Source organism: Epinephelus lanceolatus, chromosome 13 (genome assembly GCF_041903045.1).
Source record: "Epinephelus lanceolatus isolate andai-2023 chromosome 13, ASM4190304v1, whole genome shotgun sequence".
In the NCBI taxonomy this organism is placed as follows: domain Eukaryota; kingdom Metazoa; phylum Chordata; class Actinopteri; order Perciformes; family Serranidae; genus Epinephelus; species Epinephelus lanceolatus.
This window is the reverse complement of record NC_135746.1, coordinates 36,207,101-36,231,358: the sequence shown is the minus strand read 5'-3', so window position 1 is coordinate 36,231,358 and position 24,258 is coordinate 36,207,101. Positions and strand designations below refer to the sequence as shown.

Below are 24,258 nucleotides of genomic sequence, written 5' to 3'. Positions count from 1 at the left end.
TAGTTAATAATAACCTGATGTATGTATGTTTTATTTTCATGTTTATGTCTTTCAGACCACACACCTGCAACAATTTACAGTAGCTTATGATTTGTATGAATTAAATATGGAAGAATGATTTTGTACATGCATGGAGGTAATCTAAAGCATTCCCCATTTTATTTATATCAACATGATATACATCAACATTAGGAGTATTACATATGAAACTAATTCACCAGATGATTGAAACCCACACAGTTTAAAGTTAAAGTTACAGCCTTTAAGTCCAATTAAGTCAAACCATACTAAATCATAACCTGTACAACAGCTATTTTATCTACGATGTCAGACGCTGTCACATTTCTCAATGACATATGAAATATTCTGATATTATTTATAAAATAAAGAAATACAAAGGAAATAAAAAAAGTTCAATATATTGCATTGTAGCATAGGAATCAGGAGATAAACACACAGTATACACTACTGTGTACACATGCAAAGACACAGCTTCCTGAGTGTGTCTGCGTGTGTGTGTGTGTGTGTGTGTGTGTGTGTGTGTGTGTGTGCCACCAACAGAGAGGTGCACCTGACCAGTCTCAGACTATATTACAATAGCTTTACATGCTTCTGATTAAAAAATATCGGCCAACAGAAATGAGTCTCAAGATTCTGAATATTGTTTTGGGTCAGGCTTTTAACACTGGGGGGATCTAGCAGATTTGGTCCCTCCCAATGTTGACTCCATGGCTATGGTCTTGCTGCATTATAATGTTAAGGGTGGTTATGGTTTGATTTATAGTGTTTTCATTTCATTATATTTATTTGTTTTTTATTTTAAAATTTATTTAATCTATTTTTGTCGCAGTAATTACACAGAAATAGCAGTTAATGAAAGAGGGAGAATAGCTTATTAAAAAAACAGTGAAAGTAGCCAGTAAATAAAATGAATAAATTAAAAATTTGAAAAATAAATAAAAATGTCCATCTTTCTGTCTCAGTGACACAAAGGCGCGTGCGTCACCAAACGTCATGGCAACAGAACGACGACCCGGCGAGGTCAGGTATATAAAGCCTCCACACCCTTCAGATCTCTCCCTTTGCACTTGGATTTGGACCTGAGCCAAACTGTGGAAAGTTTTGAAACAGAAAGCAGAAAGTTGTTGGAAAACACTTAACAGACTTTTGGATCGCTGATTGACTGATTGATTGATTGACTGATTGACTGATTGACTGATTGATTGATTGATTGATTGATTGATCACTCAACTTTGTGGGTAACCGAAGAGCCCGAAAATGGCCGCCAGCAGACCATGGACCGAGGAGGAGCACCTGTGTGAGCCGGACCCCAACCGCGCAGGTAAGACAGCTTTTACACTGATTTGAACATTTTCCTTTTGATCCCGCCTCTGAAATCGTTCAAATCGTTATCAGTGTAGAAACCGTGTAACTTTTAGAGATGAAATGTGGACGGTTCACACCGTGTTACTTAGCCTGTTAGAAAATTCCACATTTGATTCAAATAGACACTAATTGATGATTTCTGGTGTAAATGGATGTTTAGATGGACAGTGTGTGTTAAATCTACCGGGACAGGTGTGGAGTGTGTTAACAATGAATATAGTGATATGAAAACACTCATATTTTTGTTTTAGGGATCAAATCTTTCAAATGTGACAATGTGTGATTGAATTTACTGAAAATAAGATGGCGACTGTGTCGGATTTCGAGTAATGCCAAAAATGTTATTAGTTGTCGCCATGGAAACGATGTAACTATTACCAGTGAGAGTCAGGACGCAGGGATGCACAGGTGCCTCGAGTTGTTTGTTTTGATTGTTGAAGCTGGACTCATTGTATGATATTATATAAACCTATTTTTAACATTTAATGTTGAGGTCTGCACAGAGCTCACTGTGGTATATTAGGATGAATGTAGCCATGGTTCACTGTGCTTAATGACGCATGTAGTACGATGCATATTAAATACATTGATGCTGTTTATTGTAGGCTAAACCATTTCTAGTTCTGTCACCACTGAAGTCCTTACAAGCATAGTGCGAATTACGGGGGATTTGACCCCCCCCAATTACGACTTCATCCCCCTAAAGAGGTAAAAATAACAGATTGGGGGGGCTTAAACATTTACTTTTCTTATCAGTAATCATGAATCTTACAATATACAGTACATTCCATATTCATGCCAGGACGAAGCTTGTAGTACAATTTCAGACACCCCTAAAGTGGACTATACCATTTCCAGTCATTGCACTGGCTGGCTCACATCCAAGTATTTAGGAGGGGGGGAGTCGCTGCATTAAAAAAAAAAGAAAGAAAGAAAAAAAAAAGACTTTGCTCTGCATTTACACAATGCTGTAAATTAATGTAAGTAGCTATCTAGCTAGTTAATACACTTTACTTTCTCACTTTCAGAGTTTCAGAATTATATTGTGTCAGGTGTCTAGACTACAGGTGAATGCTAATGTGTGTCTATGGCTTGGCATTTCAATGTAAGATGTCATATATTATGTGACTGTTAGCTTACACTGGAGCTCAGTCAAGCAGTGAGACAATGGATTAATGTTAGCTAGCTGTAGAGATAACGCTACGTTCTGACATCACTAAGTTATAGACAGTGGTGGAAGCAGTGACAGGGAGGAAAGCCCAGGAGAGGCAACCCAAACCTCTGTGGGCACTTTGTTAAAGTAAGAGTGATTTGGTAAGGCAACTTTATTTATATAGTATATTTTAAAAACAAGGTGACTCATAGTGCTTTACTTACAAATATCAACATACAGTATCAATTTGGTAAAAATGTAGAAGCAACACAAAGGCAATATAAAAATATTAATATAGTAGAAAGAGTTAAAATTTAAAATAAAAAAAATAAAGATACAATAACATAAAAACAAGCTAAAATGAAATAAAGCAGTTACAACAGAACAAAGGCCACAGTACAGTACAGTACATTTGATAGAATAATTGAAAACTGAACATTAACCTAGCTACTACTTAAAGGCAAAGACCACCCCAAAATCAAACTTTGTGAGCTGTTTTCTTACCTTGAAAATAGTCTAATAGAAAAATAAATCCTTATTCTACAGGATCCATATGTTTCTCACTTCTGAATTAATAGAAAAGACGAGAGTCACTCTAGCCCAGGCTTCTGAGCCTATAGAGTGAGTCCTATCTTATGCATTCATTTCAATATTGGGACCAGTACAGGATCTACAATGTGGAATGTTGCTTTATTTTTACTATTAGACTATTTTCAAATTAAGAAAACAGCTGACTTGCTGGCAGTTTAGATCTAGAATACTTTGTTGGTGACCACTGACTGCAAAAGTTGATTGTGTGGTACAGTATGTGCCCCATGAGCTGTTAAATGGTGTAGAATATGGTTTGTCATCATCTACAGACTGCAGACATTTCGTTAAACAAGCAAGATAGTGTAAGGATTGTAAGACTTCTGTTAACTGAAGTAACCCCCCCCCCCCCAAATTGTCACTGTATAATTTGCACTCTGCTTACAAGTGTTTGGTTGGTGCAGAATAACCACCTTTACTCAGAGCTCCTGCTCATCAATGGGTTAACTGACCCACTGACACGTTAATCGTTAATTGTTACTGCAGCTTTATGAAATGTGATATTATGCTACATTAATGTCTCATCCCTCATCTGTCCAAACTCAGTGGCTGAACTGCACAGTGTCTGATGTTACTGTTAAAAGTCGCAGCCCCTTGTGTGTTGATGCTTTGTTACAAGTGTAGTGCACGTGTAGTTACATGGAGATGTTGTAGTTTATTTCCCAGTTCAAATTTTGATGATTGCTGATTTAATCCAAAATATTTAATGAGAGATTGAATGAAAAATCCTTATCATTTGAATATCTATCCTCCTCAGGTGGTGCTTTCTACATCGTCGAGCGCCCAGCAGAGGATGGCCTTCCTGAAGTCGTCAGGATCCTCGACGATGATGAAGATCTCCCCTTCTACATGTCCTCTGGTGAGGAAGAGGTAAGTGAGGACAAGGTAAGTGTCGAGTACGATGATGAGGTTGAGGTAGATGTAGGTGACCTCATTCCCCCGCTTGACTTTGACGACGACGAAGATCTCCTCATCTACATCTCCTCTGGTGAGGAAGAGGTAAGTGTCGAGGACGATGGAGAGGTTCAGGTAGGTGAAGGTGAGCTCATTCCCCCTCTCTCATCTGACGACGAGGATGAAGAGGACGCACAAGAAGAAGAGCTGGGCATGTTTGACTTCAGACGTTTCTCCCGTCCCGTCGTGATCCCACCTGGAGGTTTTTGGCCCGGATGGCGTCCTTTCGGTGTTCCTCCCCCGGAGCCTCCTGTGCAGCCAGTGGAGAGTCCTGCAGGTCTCCCCCCAGCCTCTGCCCTCAGCTCACCCACCCAGAGAAGCAAGGAGGACAGCGACACACTGCAGGTAAGGCGCGAAGGGGACATAGAAGAAGAGGATGACGAGGACACTCGGGACTACATTCATTTCTTCCCTCGCGTCCACTGGATCCCGCCTGCAGTCTCTTCCAGCTCTGAAGCCTCTGCTCCCCCAGCCTCCACCCCCAGCTCATCCACCAAGAGAAGCAGGGAGGACAGCGACACACCTGAGGTAAGTGTGAAGAGGCAGAGGACGACTGGTGAGGACGGCAACTAAGACCTAAGACCCTCCACTGCAGGCCTCAGCTCCCCCACCTCAGAAGACACTGCCTGACTCTCTTTGAGTCCCTGAGGTGGCTGGACAGCGACTTCAGTGACGACGACTGACGGCACTGATGGGAACCCTTTGTGTCTGGCAGGACTGAAAAAGCCCCAGGCAGCCTTTGCGTCTGACAAGGCTGACAGAGCCCTCGGAAGCGTCTTGCACCAGGGCTTTTTATTTACATTTTACTTCATCATATAGTTGATGATGCTGGATGCATGCACCAGTGATTTGGAAACCTCTGCGTCTGGCGAGGTCGACAAAGCCCTTGGTAGCGTCTTGCACCAGGGCTTTTTATTTACATTGTACTTTTTCATTTTAATCGAGAATGCATTTACGAGTGATTCGGAAATCTCTGCGTCTGGCGAGGTCAACACAGCCCTCGGTAGCGTCTTGCACCAGGGCTTTTTATTTACATTTTACTTTTTCATTTTAATCGAGAATGCATTTACGAGTGATTTGGAAACCTCTGCGTCTGGCGAGGCTGACAAAACCCTTGGTAGCGTGAGGTTGTCTGCTGGATCCTCTGTTGTTGGATGTGACTCTCCTCCAAGTGCATGACCCCATCATAACATAGAGAGCGCCAAAGTGGACGGTTAGCTGCAGCAGACTCTAGGTCGTTTGGTGTGATGTTGCACCTCTTGAATGTCCCCTTCAGCTGGTCTTTAAACCGCTGCTTTTGTCCAAGGGGCTTTCTGCTGGCTGACAGGGGCTGTCCATAAAGCACCTGATGGGGCAAACGGTATCCAGGCATCTGGATGATATGGCCGACCCACCGGAGTTGCCTCTGTGCCAAAATCGTCTCGATGCTTATGGACTCGGGGCGATGTAAAATGTTCGTATTAGGAACACGGTCCTGCCAGGTGATGCCAAGGATGCATTGGAGGTATCTGATGTTAAATGCATCAAGGCGTCTGATGTGATGGCGGCAGGTCGTCCAGGCTTTTGCTCCATAAAGCAGTGTTGACACACACACTGCCCTGTAAACTGCAACTTTCGTCCATGTGCTAAGGTGGTTGTTGTCAAACACACGAGAGGGCAGTCTACCAAAGGCAGAGGACGCCAGGTTGATGAGGGCCTGGACATCATCATCAGTCTGGCATGTGGATGTCAGTATGCTGCTGAGGTAGCAAAACTGGTTAACCACCTTGAGGGGTACACCGTTGATGGGGAACACTGGATGGAGAATGGGGATGGAGACCTCTCCTGAAAGAGGACTTCTGTTTTTTGTGTGTTGGTGACAAGACCTAGTGAGTGGTAGACAGATAACATAACGTCCAGTGCATGCTGCATAGCAGCTGGGCTGTGGGCCAATCATCTACATGCTGCAACTCCGACTCCAAACACAAACAAACACGCGCACGCACGCACGCACACACACACACACACACACACACACACACACATAACCAACACAGAGCACACTAGTTTTTTTCAACTTTTTCTGGTTTTTATTTGACCATACCATTCAAAGGTAAGTCAGTACTTAGTGATGACCACAGGACCAGATGAGAAGGACAGATGACCACAGGACCAGATGAGAAGGACAGATGACCACAGGACCAGATGAGAAGGACAGATGACCACAGGACCAGATGAGAGGGACAGATGACCACAGGACCAGATGAGAAGGACAGATGACCACAGGCCCAGATGAGAAGGACAGATGACCACAGGACCAGATGAGAGGGACAGATGACCACAGGACCAGATGAGAAGGACAGATGACCACAGGCCCAGATGAGAGGGACAGATGACCACAGGCCCAGATGAGAAGGACAGATGACCACAGGACCAGATGAGAGGGACAGATGACCACAGGACCAGATGAGAGGGACAGATGACCACAGGACCAGATGAGAGGGACAGATGACCACAGGCCCAGATGAGAAGTACAGATGACCACAGGCCCAGATGAGAAGTACAGATGACCACAGGCCCATTCACTGGGCTCAGTAAGTCATCCCCTCACTAAGACTACAAAGTACCAGTATTGACATAAAGTGTTGCTCAGATAAAGATAACTTTACATATGTGAATTATTTTCATGAGAGGAGCCTTCTTGAACATTATTCATTGTTTATAATATCGTTCCATGTATAGCTGAGTTCAAAAGTCTTAAGTCATTACTGTTTGTGTTTCACAGGACAGGACTCCTGGGGCAGCTGAGAGTGGACGTCAACCATCCTAGAAAGCTCCAACACCACGGCAGACCACTGAACCACTCTCAGCACCTCAGTGAGTCCAGGACCCCCCTGCCCCCCCACCCCAACCCATGACACCACCCTTTTCACCCACCAGACAAGACAATGAGGAGCACCCTGTCCCGACCAGCTCAGAGGACACTGTTAGTGTCTTCTGTGCTTCTCGTGACACTCCTCACACACACACACACACACACACACACACCCAACACAGAGCACGCCAGTTTTTTTCAACTTTTTCTAGTTTTTTTTTGACCATACCATTCAAAGGTAAGTCAGTACTTAGTGACAAGTCTCCTACAAGTATTTATCTCTCTGATAGTATAATAATATCAGATTGTCTTTTCAGCTGTAGGTAGCTGTAACAAACAGAGGGATGGTAATAATTACTGACATACAGAAAAGTCTCCAAGTCTCTTTTGCTCAGGTATTGTCAGGTGTAACAGACCCCCCCCCCCACACACACACAGGAAGCAGCGACGTGGAAGACCAAGACAGGACCAGATGAGAGGGACAGATGACCACAGGACCAGATGAGAAGGACAGATGACCACAGGACCAGATGAGAAGGACAGATGACCACAGGACCAGATGAGAAGGACAGATGACCACAGGACCAGATGAGAGGGACAGATGACCACAGGACCAGATGAGAAGGACAGATGACCACAAGCCCAGATGAGAAGGACAGATGACCACAGGACCAGATGAGAGGGACAGATGACCACAGGACCAGATGAGAAGGACAGATGACCACAGGCCCAGATGAGAGGGACAGATGACCACAGGCCCAGATGAGAAGGACAGATGACCACAGGACCAGATGAGAGGGACAGATGACCACAGGACCAGATGAGAGGGACAGATGACCACAGGACCAGATGAGAGGGACAGATGACCACAGGCCCAGATGAGAAGTACAGATGACCACAGGCCCAGATGAGAAGGACAGATGACCACAGGCCCATTCACTGGGCTCAGTAAGTCATCCCCTCACTAAGACTACAAAGTACCAGTATTGACATAAAGTGTTGCTCAGATAAAGATAACTTTACATATGTGAATTATTTTCATGAGAGGAGCCTTCTTGAACATTATTCATTGTTTATAATATCGTTCCATGTATAGCTGAGTTCAAAAGTCTTAAGTCATTACTGTTTGTGTTTCACAGGACAGGACTCCTGGGGCAGCTGAGAGTGGACGTCAACCATCCTAGAAAGCTCCAACACCACAGCAGACCACTGAACCACTCTCAGCACCTCAGTGAGTCCAGGACGCCCCTGCCCCCCCACCCCAACCCATGACACCACCCTTTTCACCCACCAGACAAGACAATGAGGAGCACCCTGTCCCGACCAGCTCAGAGGACACTGTTAGTGTCTTCTGTGCTTCTCGTGACACTCCTCTCACACACACACACACACACACACACAGAGGAGGTTAGGTTAATTGATGACTTTTAATTGCTCATAGGTGTGAATGTGTCTCCAAACTCACAAGAGAAAAAAAAATTGGATTTAGTTAATCTAGTAATGTCAGCTATTACCGCCCAATTGAGTTGTGTTAGATAGAATTAATAATGCTATGAAGATGGCAATAACTGATTCATGTGCAACCAACGTGACTTTAATAGCAATTTGAACATTATATGGTCAAATGATATTTACTCAATGTCAGTTTACAGCTAACTTAATTGAAAAAAAAAACTATAACAAAATGTAGTTTGTTTTGACAAACATATGTTAATTAATGCCAACATTAAGATATTTCATTATACTGACTTAACTCTGTTTGACAACCATTACTAATCTGTATTTATCAAGTCCAACTAAACTAGTTTTCTTTGTTAAAATGGTCGTAACTTTAAACAGACTTACTAAACCTGGTTATGTCAACAATTTTCACACAAGGTGGTTAAATAAATTCAAATCACACTTTAGTTCTGTGACAAAGTTAATTTATTAAAGATGAAACATAATATAGGACCATAGATAACCATTATTTTAAACCAAAGTTTCAATAGGAGATAAAGACATAGGCTTTAACTGCTGATGGTATTTTCTGTTGGCAACTGCTGACATGAAAAAGCTCCGGAAAAAAGTTCAATTAGCCAGAGATTAATATGAAATTCAGTTTGCACCATCTAGGGTCACGTCTCAACCAATGCATTAAATTTAGAAATGATTGCTTAAAGAGTGCTTATTACAACAAATCTAAATTTCAAGACATTTCACACCCCAAACATCAACATATGATAATAAATCACTGCTACAACTAAAATTCCCAACCTCCTTTGACAAATCTCAAATATCCAATATATTCAACTCAAGTAAAATTAATTTTTTAAATGCCACTTGTGGCTTAAATTGATTTTTAAAATTCTGAAACATGGATCTTTGAAACTGACTTTGTGAACACTGAAAAAAAAAACAACTAAAATTCAGCATTTGAAACTGCAAATTACAAAATTTTATATTTTAATTTAAAAAAAAAAAAAGTTCAGAACAAAAAAATTCTGTTGCATAGTTTACAAAATAAAATACGTAAATTAATTATTTCTATTAATTTAGTTTCATTTAAATTTGATTATTCAATAATAAATGGCTGTTAAACTTATACCACTTTTGTCTCTGTGTTGCTTCCATAATGCAATTTTGTTTCAGTGTCTTTAGAGTGTAGAGAAAACATTTTCAGAGTCTCCAGTTAGTAACATAATGAGCCTTTGCACAGCCAGCAGATGGCAGCATCTCACATCCTAACACATTCATGGCACCATCATACAAGAAATGTTTGGCCTCGTTCTGAGGTTCATGTTTTATCAGTGCCGGTTTCAAAGGCAAACCAAACCTCTGCCTGTTTGTCACCATGAGGTTTCATGTGTTAGTGAGACCGAGTGAATAAGTCGTCTTTCACTTCCATCGCCCCGATGTGTTTGGACCAGGCCAGACAGCAGAGGTCACTTTTTATATAAGGGAAGCCATATGGAGCACATCTGGAAGTGATTATCTGCTCAATCATAACAAAACAACCCACAGCATTTTTGTGAGGAGAGGGATGGAAAGAAATTCTTTTCATTTGGCTCACTAACTCGGTGTATTCCTGACTCCGGAGTTAGGAGCTGATGAAATTCACAGAGTCAACAAAAGGCCAGTGATGCTCCTCAGTTACACTGCAGCAGGACTCCTCCACCCAGAGAACTGACCTGTGACACTAATCTGTGGTAGAGAGACATTAATTTTACTTTAAAATAAAAAAAGAAAATGAATTTATTTCACTGTTTGATAAATACAGTTCTGATCCCTGATTGGCTCTTTGCCTGGGAGTGTTTTTTTTATACTGTCTGTCATCTTCATCCAACCTTATTTACTGCATGGAGCCTGTGGATTTAACAACTCTTCAATAAGACACCTCCGAGGCACGTTGATGCATGTGAGGCTCAAAGGGCGTGGAGGAGTCGAGTGTCTAGACTGTGTTGACTTGTGGAGTTACAGCAGATGTGTATCAGCATCATCATTGAATAAATAAAACCTTCCACTCTTCAGAAATCCATCACTGCTCGTACAGGCTGAGTGAATTACTCCATCTGAAAACAGATTTTTTTGTAATGCAGCACTGATTCTGACAGTAAATTGTTTAAGCATTTACCAAAAGTAAGGTCAGGAGCTTGTATGTAGATGATAAAACACCTCAGAGCCAGTATGGCTGCTAAATGACTGATTAGCAGTGCTTGGTAGCCGCGTTAGCTCACAATATACCTTTCAAAATAACACTATGGAGCCCAAGAGACATCAAAATGTTACAAGGAAAGGCTGGTGTTATTCCATATTTTTACTACTGTCACAAATTCACATGTGCAACTAAACCCAAAGTAAGAGTGACTGTATGTATCTACTAACACAGCGGTTCCCAACTGGTCCAGATTTCTCCTTAGTCATTAGTTCAAGGTCCACACACTTAAATATGTTCAGTGTCATACTTGCATTTGGCCATGTCCTTGGCCTAGTTCGCTGTCTCTGTTAAGCTGCTGTTTGTTAGTCACTGACTCTACAGCAGGAAACAGCACTTCAAAATAAAAGCTCTGTGCCAAAAATTCACTGTACTTCAGAATAAGGTGTGTTTTTTACAAACTTGACACATTTGCGAGTCACTCATTCAGAACAAACCCGAGGCCCACTTTTGGACCACGACCCACCAGTTGGGAAACACTGTACTAATAGGTATTGTGTGTGTCTAAGCCTGATACATCTTCTTCCTCTGTGCCAAGGAGCCATGTTCCTTCATCACCATGAACACACCGTAGTTTGTGTTGTGTCGTCCGGCCGTCCTCAAGACTTATTAGATCAGTGGTTCTCAACCTTTATCGTGACAGGGAGCCCTAAATTCATGAGGGTCAAAGACCCCCATTTGGTAAGATTTGTCTTCAGAGAGCTCCATCTGAAAAGATTTTGGTTGTCAGATATGATTAAAACCAAAATTCTACAGTTGAGGAGATGACTGTGGAGGAAATGAGACCTATGATCATAACAGTCCCTCTCATGACTCTTACTCACACTGGGCTCACTTCTACCATAAATTCAAGAAGTGACCATAAACTATTAACCATTTTTATGGGAAGCCCCTTAAGTCCCCAACAAATGCATCATTTCCTCCTGTTTGCAAAGGATATTGAATGTTTACTTAGAAATTTACAGAGACCGGCTGTTTTAGGAAATAACTGAGTCTCATTAAGAAATGAAACTCTGTATTTGCACACACTTTATAAAGCTATACATGAGGGATTTTTTGACAAAAACAAGAATATAGGAAAAGGCTGATCTTACAGAAAGCACAAGCAAATTAGAAGAAAAATGTCTCCACTTTGATAACACGTCGTGTTCAAGCGCTGCAAATATGTAATGCACAAGAAAATTTTGTAAGACATTCACCAGAATGAATATATAAAGAAACACGCTGGTCACACATTACACACAACAACCGGACTAAGTTACAACACTAATGCTGTGTTCATGTCATATCTGAGTTAATTAAAAGTTTCTGCCCTGGATACAGCCTTCATGTCAACATCTAATAATCACAACAGGGACACTTTGACTTTTCTGATATATCGGTGCTTCAGAACAACAAAGTCCATCGTTCATTGTAATGAAATACAAATTTAATACCGTGCACCATATCTATTAAATTTGTAATGAAATTTAATAGATATGGTGCACGGTATTTTTAACCCTTACATGACCAGCTCTATAATCATATAACCATCTTAAGTTGTCTGATGACATGATTGCTCGTAACACAATCCAAACCCATCCATCCCATAGGACATGACTGCAGCATTGTAACAGATGAGCATGCTAGTATGCTAATGCTATGCGTCTTCAATGATACTGGAATCACTTATTAAGGATGTGAAAAAGCAGACGTCCCTGCAGAAGTTTTGAGTTGTCATGGTGTGAAAAGCACAGGTGTTTCTCATATTAATGATGGCTCTGATCTGTTCAAGTTTCCCAGTAAGCTGTGACAGTGAGCCAGCACGAACAGTACCAGGACCCTGAACTGAATCAGCTAAATGGAATTCAGCTGTTATTCAATCTATTATTTACATCTGTGCTCTTCTTGATTTTTATCTGCATCTGTTATTGAGGGGTCAACATATTTGTCCCATTTATGTCTCCTGGAAATTTACCATGTTGTTGGACTTGCAGTTTTTCTTTCTTTGCTTTTGTTGTCTGGATTTTTTTTTTCTTTTCTTTTCATTGTTTAAGTCACTGTATGTGGAGCTCTCTCAGCCACAGTTTTTTACCCACATTTTTCACACATTCACTAGACACAACACACCGTGACGGCATACCTATGCATGTAGTAATTTTATTTACATTTGGTAAAAAAAACAAACACCATAAAAATATATCTTGCTTTCACATATATACATTTAAATGCATTTCTATGAACTATGTAGACAGGACAAATCTCAAGTACAGATGTGGCGACTGTATCATAGTGGCTAACCTTGAGATCTTTGATACAAGGCAGGACCTCTGAACACTACAAAGGACCAACTTCACACAGACTAAAGCTCCACAGAAGCTTATACATCAGAGGTGGTCTGGTTTCATCTTGGCAATTCTTCAATTCCTATTTGGAATCAGTTGTTTTTCCTGAACACCCATTAGGTAGATCTTACCAGTATTTGGCCCATAGTTAAAAAAAAATCTGAGATTTTAGGAATACATTCATAATATTCTGGGGTGAAACATCAGAATGTTGAGAGAATACAGTTGTAACTTTTAGAAAATGTCATAATAATTTATAGATGACTATCCTTAGGCCCCCTAAGGCAAATTTGTGATTTTGGACTACATAAGTAAAACAGAAAAAGTCATATTAGGAGAGTAATGTCTATTTATAGAAAAAAATATTAAAAGAGCTAAAATCAAAATATTATAAAGATTATAATTTAAAAAGTCATATAACATCAAAAAATAAAAACTGTAATACTGTAAAAGATCACTCAAATACCCAGGTCATCACATACAAACTCTTTGTCACGCCCTTCGGTGTCTCAAAGCGACACACTGGGAATCTTTTCGTATCTATGTGACTCACAGCTGAACCACATTGGAACACGTGGTGTTATATGGTCATAGTTAGGTTTAGGCAACAAAACTACTTGGTCAGGTTAAGATGAAAGATAATGTTTTGGGTTAAATTATGTATGTTTGTTACGTAACGTAACGTAATGTAATGTGAGGACTGTATGTAAATTGCGTTTGGTAATATTAAACCAACACTGACTTTTGGATTCACACGGGATGTAGACACAAAAGTGATTTAACGTTACATCAACACAACACTGCCTTTTGGATTCACATGGGGTATAGATATGACAGTTAACTTAACGTTATGTCAGCACAGCATTTACTTTTGGATTCACACTGGACACAACCTGTGGGTCTCCTGGATCTCCTTTATCGTCTCTACACCACTCATGTTGCTCGGAGCACTATGTATTGCTGCGGATAGGTTTACATCAGAGTTAGCTGATAGCCTGGTAAGTCATAAAGATGCTAAAGGGTGCCTTTGGCGTCAATACCACATGCTGAGGGACGTAACAAAGCAGTGGTATTTAATGCCCTGGGAGTGAGAGGGGGCTGAAAAATCATATAACAAGAATAAAAGCCATGATATAAGAATAAAATGTCTTAAGAAAATGACGTTGGAATTTCTAGAAAAGGTCACGTTACATCATTTTACGATAAAATAGGCATCCTGTTATGTGATGTCATTGTTTTCATCTCATTTATTGTCCTAAAACCTATAATGTCGTCACTGATGAAATCTATAACTTCAGCTCATCTGTATCCCTCATCTGACAGTAAAAGCTGACTGACTGTGTGACTACAGTAACAGCAGATGTAAGTATGTCAATAGTTTCACCACATTCTGACTTTATTGTTGAAATACTGACCTTTTTCTTGTAAAATTACAAATTTATTCCCCAACATTACTTTTTCGTCAAAAAAAAAAAAAAAAAAAAAAAAATCCCAAACAATTCCCAAAATCTCAGCTTTTTTATTTATTTATTTTTTTTAAATTGGCCCAAATACTGGTAAGATCTGGCTCAGACTGAGGCGTGGGGTGCTTTAAGGTCACCATGGTCATTGGATCTGGAAGACCCCCTCACACGCTCATGACGTTAACACTGTGTGTGAGAGCAGGAGGAGTACAGGTACAGTAAGATGAAGCAGTCGATCAGGAGGATGGTGTAGAAGCATCTCTGCGTGTGCAAACTCCGACCTCTCTGGAAGCGAGTCAGTAACACGGCCAGCAGCAAAAAGAAGGTGGCGGTGTTCAGAAGGAGGAAGAGTCTTATGTAGGAGGCGGTGCTGGAGAGACCCTCGCTCCCTGCTGTGGCCACCATGTGAACCTCCTTGAATTTGCGGCCCTTGACAAAGGCCCCCTTCTTGTTTTTGCGGCCGTCTGTATAATCCACAAAGGCCCGCGTGTCTCCCTCTCCCTCCTCTGGACTGTCCTCATATGTACGCTTTGAAGTCCTCTGTCTCACCTTTTTCTCATTCGCCTCGATCTGTGCAAAAATGTCAGGTAGACTCTCTGAAAGCTTCTCCCCAAAGTTCATTTTCTTCCCCCCTTTACCCTTGCCCTGTTTCTTCGACATAGCAAACATCTTCTCTATGACCTCCTCCGTCTTCTTCTTGTCAGTGAACTGGAGGAGGCGCTCTGCAGTCTTGCGGAAGCTGGCAGTGTTTAGAACCCGTCCCAGAATGTGTCTCTCCATCTGCTGGAAGACGGGCTTGACATGCTGGAGGTTGTCCTCCATCACGTTGACGTATTCTTCTACTTCTTCAGGTGAGCTGTCCTCCACGGCCGCTGACTTCTCGAATACGATCTTCTTGTGGTCCAGCAGCACCATGGCGAACAGAGGCTTGCTGGTGACCTCTCCGGTCAGCAGGTAGATAGTGTAGGTGTGATCCTTGGTGGCCAGGTAGATATCCACTCTCTGGTCATCACCGCGCAGGCTGAAGCTCTGTACATCCACACCTGGTCCAAAGAAAATATAGGCCACCCTAGTGTGAGGATATCTCAATGGCATTGTGACGTTCACATAGTTGGAGCCATTATACGGGTACCCTCGAGGGTAATTCCAGTAACCTACCACTCCTTTGTTACTGTAGCCTGTGTCATCCATCCAGAACATCTTATATTTATCCTCACCATGTGATACAAATGCTCCATGAACGCCATCTACCTTTGTACTCTGGAATGGAAGTTCTGTGTTGTGAAAGAAGGCGCTCATGGCCCTGGTTGGGCTGTCTGGCTCCAGGTGGATGTGGTCCACAAGGAGCAGGAGCTGTGGGTGAAGAAGGAGCAGGTTTCTCTGGAAGCTCCTAATCTGTAGCTCTGGATTATAAGCGGAGTGTCCCTCGCCGCGGATGAAGACCATTCCCTGTCTCTCCATAGCAGCTTCGACTTTGCCCTGGGCATCAGCCGCCAGTCCAGCTTTGTACTTTAACCACTTGGAATCACAGGCTTCCGTAACCTGTCCAGCCCACGGCTTAAAGCAACTCCCTGAGAGTGCAGAGCCAAACAACACTGCGTTGTTCAGCAAAGTGTACTTTGGTCCATACAGTGCCTCTGTGATGAATGGGACACCGTTGGGCGCGAAAGTGAAAGTGTTCTGATCAGGGTGCTCGTGACCAGCGTTAAAGTTCCTCCACCCTTTGATCCACTCTTTGTACTTGTTCATGTGGACGATATCAAAGATGGCGCGTCCTCCCAGCTTCCCCGACTTGAAGGAGAGAAAGGTGCGGTTGGTGTCAGCAGGTAAAGCGCTGCCGTACGTCACAACGCCCCAGTCCTCAAAGTAGTGGAGTTGGGATGTTCCAAAATCCGATGGAGGCTTGGAAATCAGTCCTGGGTCATACCTGCAGAACACCATGAGAGGACAGATGTCAGCTGGATAAAATACCAACATGGACATCAATCATACACAACCACTGATGGAAAGTCTTATCAGATTAAAGATTTTCCAGAAGTTATTTTGTGACAACATGTTGCAATTTTACATCTTTTAAACCCACTTTTTATTCAACCTGCCTCATTAACATGTATTATATTTATGTAATTCCCTATGTTTTCCCAGAATGCCTTTTGGCAACCCTAAAAAAAACCCAGCTTAGGCCTTGCTGCTTCACACTGTTTTCATGCTAAAGTAATGCACTAGGATTCATATATAAGCCATGTACTCATGAATGCTGCGATTATGTGATGAATGCGCTGACGGGATTAAAGACAAAAGTATAAAGAGCAAAACGCCGCCTAAGGAGGCAGGTTAGGGTGGTGTATGGGTCAAACAAATACACGACTTTTCTCCAGGAGACTGGTGTTCGTGTCCTGTGTAAAACCAAGTGAGTTCTTTGAGGTATGTTGTCATGACATCACATTACATTAAGTACATAACTTGACGTTTAGTATGTAACCTGACATATCCACAGCCGTGCGTAATGACAGCTGCTCTGGAACCTCACTGCTGTGACACAGGTTGTTTCTTAATCGTATTTGTCACTGACAGGTCTAATGAGTGGTGAAGTATCAACATGAAAACGTATGTTTAAGGGCGTTTCTACATCCTTTTATGGTGGACTGTGGGGAAGTGCGGACTCAGCGAAGTCACTGGCGGGCCAAGAAAAAGTTCAGACACACCACTCCCTGTAGTGTCACAACATGTCGTGTTGTGAAATATAATCATTAGGTGCAGCCCTAGATTCAAATATCTTGACCATTATTGAAGACACATGGGAAGTATGTAAAAATGTAAGGTACTTTACCAGTAGATACAGTGGTTTTTGGGTGAATTTCCCCTTTAATAATAGCAAAACAAAAAAACACTGTGCTCATATATATTTCCTATTATTAAAACCAAATTCAGCAGCTTACCAGATGAACTCTGTGTGGAGAGTACACCATCGCTGTCCTTTTCCAGCCTGCCCCGGCCCCTCCGTCACCCTGTTTTGATGAATCAGTTCTGCCAGCCAGTTTCCACTGCCATTACGTAACACGTAACGGTCCATGAAGACCAGCTGGCTCTCCGGCCCATAGAACCAGTTGTAGTTGGAATCTGCAATGGCTACAGTCCGCTGAAATCCTGGTGACAGTGAAAACACAGAGAAGATGACTTCAGTGGTGGCCGTTCTTAAAGTTCTTAAACGTTCTTAAACAAAGAAATAATGGGTGAATATGACGAATAAAATGCTCATGTATTGACTCATGTTGAAGTTTGAATGGTGGATTCTTTATAAATTCTAACACAGTGCTATGACAGTGTATAAGGGCCATTGCAGATCAAAACAAATAAATACAGAGCCCAGGGAGGGGGTGATATGATGATGAAAGTTCAGAATTGTTGAGATTTAAGTCATAAATTTCAGATAAAAAGTCAGAAATTCTCTCCTATTATAAAGTTTGGAATTTGCGAGGCATGACTCAAAAATGATCTGAGATTAAAGTCACATATTTACAAGAAAAAGCTCAACAAAGTGTTTATTTTTCATCTAAACCCCCTCAGCATGAATCTCAGTCCCCTCTGCTGTGACCCAGCTCAGTACCAAACCAAGTGCAAAATGTTCACACTGTTTTGTTGTCTGTAATTATGTAGGGAAACCTTGCACTCTGGTGGTAAGAAGGCTTCTTAGAAACCAGCTATCGTAACTACAGCATGTAATCACAGTAAATCATTTGTCAACCGAAAAAAATCGTAAAACAAAAACTGCAACAGAAACACTCTGTCAAGTAAAGTCTCTTCACACTATCCCTGTGAGCATGGTTCCACAAGTGGCAAATTCTTTGAGATATTTATTATAAGAATTAAGGTAATGCTATTGAGGGTTAAGCATGGATTATTTGCAATGAAATGAACAGGGGTGCTAACATTCAGTACTGGCATGGAGCTACGATGTACATGTTTTTGCATTTGCTTTCTGTCAACTGAATGTCAACATACAAAGATGTGCAGTGAGAGGACAACAACCAAAACAACTGACACTTTCCATTCAGTGCTTATAATTTAACAGACCCATAACTCCTTCCAACTTGCATATCAACTAACATTTCAGTTCCTTTCAGTGCTCATCCACTATGTTACTACCACTCTCTTAGTATGGTTTATTTGGGCTCGTATGAAAGCAGTCAATCGAACCCTGGTGCATAAATACACACATCAGACGCATTAAACTGCTGCATAAACTTCTGTCAGTCACTGGAATACGAATAGTCCATCAGGACCTATTCCTGATGATGCAAGATGGCAATGGCCTGTCTGAACAATGTTTCAATCCTGTCAGATTGTAAAACTTAACATAATGTGTTTAGTCCTCTTGGTTTGTTCATTAAAAAGTCAGAGTGAACAGGAATGGACCAGAACTAAAAAGCAACAAAGTTCATTTTTTCACCCTTGGTTTGGACCAAAGGAACTGAACTACAGGTGTAAAAGCACTCTGAAGCTCCTTTCCCACTGGGCAGATAACCCACAAACACCCACTAACATCTGGCTTTTCTTTTGGAAATATTACACTATGCATTCATACTTGGGACAAATGACTACAGGAGTTACAGGTATTTATCAGCTCCAGCCCCTATCACTTCCAATCAGCAGTAATGGAAATACAACACCTGGGTGCACATGCTACTTCTCACTCCTTATGCAGTGCAATGACGTCTCCTTCCAAGCAGCGCTCGACAATCATTCAAAATTAGTCAGAAAAGATCTACATAATCAGCACTGTTTTCAAGGTGGACACCCTAGATTAGTGTCACCAATTCAGTATCTGAACAAATGTCTCCTCCTCTGTTCATAAGTTATGATGTTGTCTAATGGCCAGTGAAGTGGTTTTGCAGAAGATTACAATGTCGAAGTGAAGCTGACCTTTGACCTTTTGGATATAAAATGTCATCACTTCATCATTTGATCCTATTGGACCATTGTGGGAACTTTTGTCATACTAAGCGTATGAATTCTTAAATTATGGCCAAACACATGTTGTGTGAGGTCACAGTCACTTTTAACCTTTGACCACCAAACTCCCAACAGTTCATTCTTGACTCAAAGTGGATGTTTGCACCAAATTTGAAAAAATGCTCTCATGTTGTTCTTGAGATATTCCATTCACAAGAATGAGACGGATGCAAGGTCATGGTAACCTTGACCTTTGACCATCAAAATCTAATCAGCTCCTCCTTGATTCCAAAAAGTCTGTTCTTGAGATATGGTGTTCACAAGAATAGGACAGATGGACATTTTTAGCAGGTTTTTCTCCATTTAATAAACCTGTATATATATGCTAATTCTGGTGGAAAATTCCTATTACTGCCATTTGCTACTTAACTTAGTAGGTGATTACACTTAAACCCCTTTTAGTGCCTACAAGTCAACTGACATTGTAACTGACACAAATGCTCCAATTGGCATTCTGACATCTTTATCTCTTAGACTCCAAGTGACGCTTCCACTGCTTTCACTCGAACTCACAGTGACTTTTTGGAGCGCTTCCACAGAAATGTCCAACTCCTTTGATCACTCACATCTGTTAGGGAACACACAAGCATCCTCACACACGAGAAGAGACCATTCCTCCTGACATTTCTCTCAGCACACTCATGTTGCCATTGTGACTGTGGATCCAAGGCTCTCCTGGCTGATATAATTAGAGGTGCTTTCTGAGTGCAGCAGTGCTGCTCAGCCACAATACAGAAACGGTTAGCAGGGGGCTGTGAAATGTCCGAGCCTGACCTAGGGGCCCCTCCTCCGCTGCTGCCCTCCCCCTGACCTTCAGACGAAACTTCCAGGACACCACATTTCCCTGCAGGTCTCAGCTCAGCTTTGAAAGGCATCCAGGAAGGTAATAACTACACGCATGCATACCCCATATCAGCTCAGAGGAGAGACTACTCTCTGATGTGGCAGCCTGAGGTTATTTTCACATCTGATCTAACATATTTAACGTTTTGGAGAGAGCACTCTCGTAAGGACTAACTGGATGTGTCAGCCATTCATAGCTATGTAAACCCTTACTTACGGATTGTTGACCTGCTTTGTATTTGGCTACCTTAATGTATCTACTGCAGTGAAAAGTGTGCCACATCAATTTTCAGCTTTTGAAAAAGTAAATAAGTATAGTCGCCACAGCAGGTAGAGTGACAGTTACCAGGCAGGATAGTCCTGTACAGGAAGGCGAAGTGTTTGAGGAGCCAGGGGTGATCGAAGTGGCTGATGCTAAAGTGGCGCTGCACCAGGAACATGTACTGGAATAGAGAGCGGGTGGTGTAAGTCCCGTAGGCTACTCCTTCATACAGGGAACCATCCGTCACATCGCGCAGAAGGACCATTGACTTCTCCATGATAGACAGGGCCTGCTTTGTCCACAGGTAGGCCTCCTGGAGGTAACCTGTAACACAGGAAGTTGAGATGGTTTCACAGGTTAAATACAATCTAAGATCCCCTCTTTCTCAAATGCTCAAAGGGTTTCACCAAACATGCAATGCTGAAGACCTTTTTCCAAAACACGCTGTAGTGTTGTCAGTCCATTTCAATGTGATATGAAAATAAAGCTGCAGAGAGCAGTATAGATGCTAATATAACATCAAGTACAAACAGATTAATATCTTCAAATAAATTACCAAAGCATGGGTAAACCATAGCCATAAATCCCACTGTTTGAAAGTAAAATGCTTGAAGTGCATCTTTAGTGCCTTCTGATGGCAGATTCATGACATATTTTACACAGTAATTCAAGGTCCACGGTCGCACATAATTTGGCCCGGACAGATCTTTGGTAACCTTGTGGAAAAAATGTTGAAAATGATTGCCTAACAGTTGTCATGACTGTAGAAAGGATTTCAAAATCTTTTCAGTGGCTGTTGTATACAGAGTAAATGTACAATATCTCAAACACATCAGACTTTAAATCTAAAAAAATACCTAGAGGTGTGACATTTTCTCAGAATTTCCCCTTAAAGTTAAGAATAGGTCCTAGTAAAGATAAAAGTTATTCACAAAGCATCTTAGACCTTGAAAGAGCTCCTAAGGTGAAAATCTGTTAGGAGCAGGGAGGAGGACTTTTAAGAGGGTTTAAGAGAGTTTCTCAAGCAGAGGAGAAAATGGGAGGGAAACAAAGAGGTGGTAGAAATATTCTCCGAACACTGCATGACAGCGAGTTAATGAAATGCTACAGATTAGATCATGCAAGGACAATGTTTGTGGTCGATTTAATTGGAGATGCAGGGGGACAAAAGTTCTGCAGTCCACACAGTTATGGTCATCGTTAAATTTGCACCAAATTTGGCAGAAAAGCTCTAAGTTTGTGTGAGTAAGTATGAGTTACACTGGTCCAGCTTTGGTCAGTTATGATTGGGCAATGTCTGACAATGGCGTCAACTAACGGCCCAACCCTCCTATCAATGGTAAAATGCTTTTTATAGAGTGATCCATGTACCAAATTTGGTAAGGACTGGGACAAAGTTGTATATGGTGATAAGCCAAATTTGAGAAAAACAGAAAATCGAGTTAGGTACAAATGCTCATGGCCAGTAGCAATAGGATATGGCAATACCCAAGGAATCCATTGAAAATAGCATCTCACGTCTATGACTTAGATTTCTTGAAGTATTAGCAACAACATACAGAGGGCTATTGCTAGCTACATGGTGGCACCAGTTATCTCACTTTTGAATAAGAGAAGCAGATAGCCTAACCAGTGAGACCATTTAACCTAAGTACGATTGCATCAACATGCTTTAAAAATGGCTAGCAGCATATTATATCTGTACTTTGTAGCATGGGCTAAATTGGACAATGTTGCACATGGCTGTTCCTAATGTCAGCAAGAGGTTAACTGCTTGAGAGCTTCAGCTATCTCTATGTGCATATCTTGGACTAAAGCTACAGGAAACAGCAGAAAGAGGGGAAATGCCCACAACAATTTAAGGTCAGATATCTTTAGACAGAACTCTCTACTGTTTCTGTTCATACGATTCATGATTTATGATCTACTCTCTTCAAGACAAATAAAAGCCAATGCTGGAGTGGAGAATTACATTTCTGGCACAAAGGGGAAGCACATTGTTTTCATATGGATACATTCAATCTGAAGTAAGCAAGCTGTTTTCACATTAAGAAATATATTCTCACTAAAAACCTCATCAAAAGTGCCCTGGCCTACAAGTATTCTACAACATACCTGGCCAATAATAGACTTTTTGTACAAAACAGGAGAGCAGTAATCCTCTTTGCAAGCAGGGGCCATGAAAAGTGCTCCACTTACTGAGAGGGACTTAAAGGGAGAGATCCTGAATTACAAAGTGACTATAGCCCTGCGTTTAATAGTATACCCGCGTGTGTGTTATGTCATAAATGGAATTTATGAAAAACAGCATTGCAGCCAACAACGTCTCCTTAGTCTGTTACCTAAAGAAACCTTCCACACACATTTCACTGTGGCTATGGAAAGCATGACACCACTATGGCACACTACACCATGTATACGCTCTCTCACACACACACACTGGATCACACACATAGACTTTACTATGAGAACAAGCGACCACATAAACACTCCAGCCACAGTTCATTGAGGAATCCCGAGGCCATCGGCGGTAACCGGCCTGCACCCGCCCAGTATGCCGAGTACGCCCACTGGAGTCGTCCCCAACAGTGTTTGGTTTGGGCTTGGGGACCGCTGGCCTACACAGAGCAGGTATTTACCATCAAACAGGAACTCTTGGCACGTACAAAGACCATATTTACACAAACAGAGCTTCACCAGCGCTCGCACAGTCCAGGGCCACACTTCACAGCAGCTCAGGCTTTGAGTCTCATCAGTTCTTTCCTCAAAAGTAAAGACATCATAAAAATTAAATTCTTATAATTTCTTTAAAAATACACACAATCTGTCAATGCCTTGGACTACCATAGCCCTAGAAATGCTCAACAGTCTGGTTAAAATTAATTAAATCTCTTATTTATTTAAAGTTACATTCATTATTTTTCTTTTGGCCACTTGAGGGCAAAAGAACAATTTGAAAATATAAGTTGTGTGTGTCTTACAAAGTTTTGGATTCTGTTTTTGGCTACCATTAGAAAACAGCAATGTTGGGGAAGCTACTTTAAAACTGTCCCTTTAGCTAGTTAATCTATGAGCTACTCTTCATTTTAAGCTACATTACAGTATCATCAATTTCAGAGTCCTAGCCACATTACAAATTCAAGTTTAATACTCTCCTTTCAGCTTGTTTCAGTCTTCAACAACCACAAAATGTCTGCTTTTTCAGTTTGCTAAATGTTGGGCTTTGCCAGCTAGCTGCTAACAGCGAGTTCATCTGACCTTTTTTTTGTTGCTCAACACAGCTGCTTTGCATTTCTGCACACAAGGTGGATACAGACAGAATAACAAAAAAAAAAAAAAAGAGAACAAAACAATAAGCTAAAAGAGGCTAAAAAGACGATTTTTAAATTCTGGGCCGATACTGATGTTTAAAATGACAATTTGGCCGATAGCTGATACCCACACTGATGTTTTTTTTATTGTTGTTTATTTTCTTTTGTTGTATTTTACCCCCCCTTTTTTGCCAGGGAAACAAAGAAATCTATATTATTAAAAAAAAAACGTAACTGTTTTAAAGTAATTAAGCTCTTCACTACACTGTCTGTCTGAATGAGCACAAAATTAATCATACAAGTTTATGAAACAGCCTTTAATATAAACTTTGCTTCAAATGCCTTATTATTAGTTTCTCTCTCTACATTTTACAAGATTACATTGAACACATCACGAAAATGTTATAATTTAC

General features: G+C 41.4%; 1 protein-coding gene across 3 annotated transcripts in view; it reads right to left on the bottom strand.

Moving 5' to 3' along the window:
• Positions 1-12,755: 12,755 nt before the first annotated feature.
• The window catches only part of dse (dermatan sulfate epimerase), a 33,137-nt gene continuing 21,634 nt past the window's right edge, over positions 12,756-24,258 (bottom strand). For all 3 annotated transcript variants that reach the window (XM_033649186.2, XM_078174080.1, XM_078174081.1), the window contains 3 exons: positions 20,619-20,858; positions 17,356-17,563; positions 12,756-16,343 (listed from right to left, as the gene is read on the bottom strand). In XM_033649186.2, coding sequence (XP_033505077.2) covers positions 14,597-16,343; positions 17,356-17,563; positions 20,619-20,858 — 2,195 coding nt within the window. In that variant the 3' untranslated portion in view covers positions 12,756-14,596. The remainder of the gene's footprint in view (positions 16,344-17,355; positions 17,564-20,618; positions 20,859-24,258) is intronic.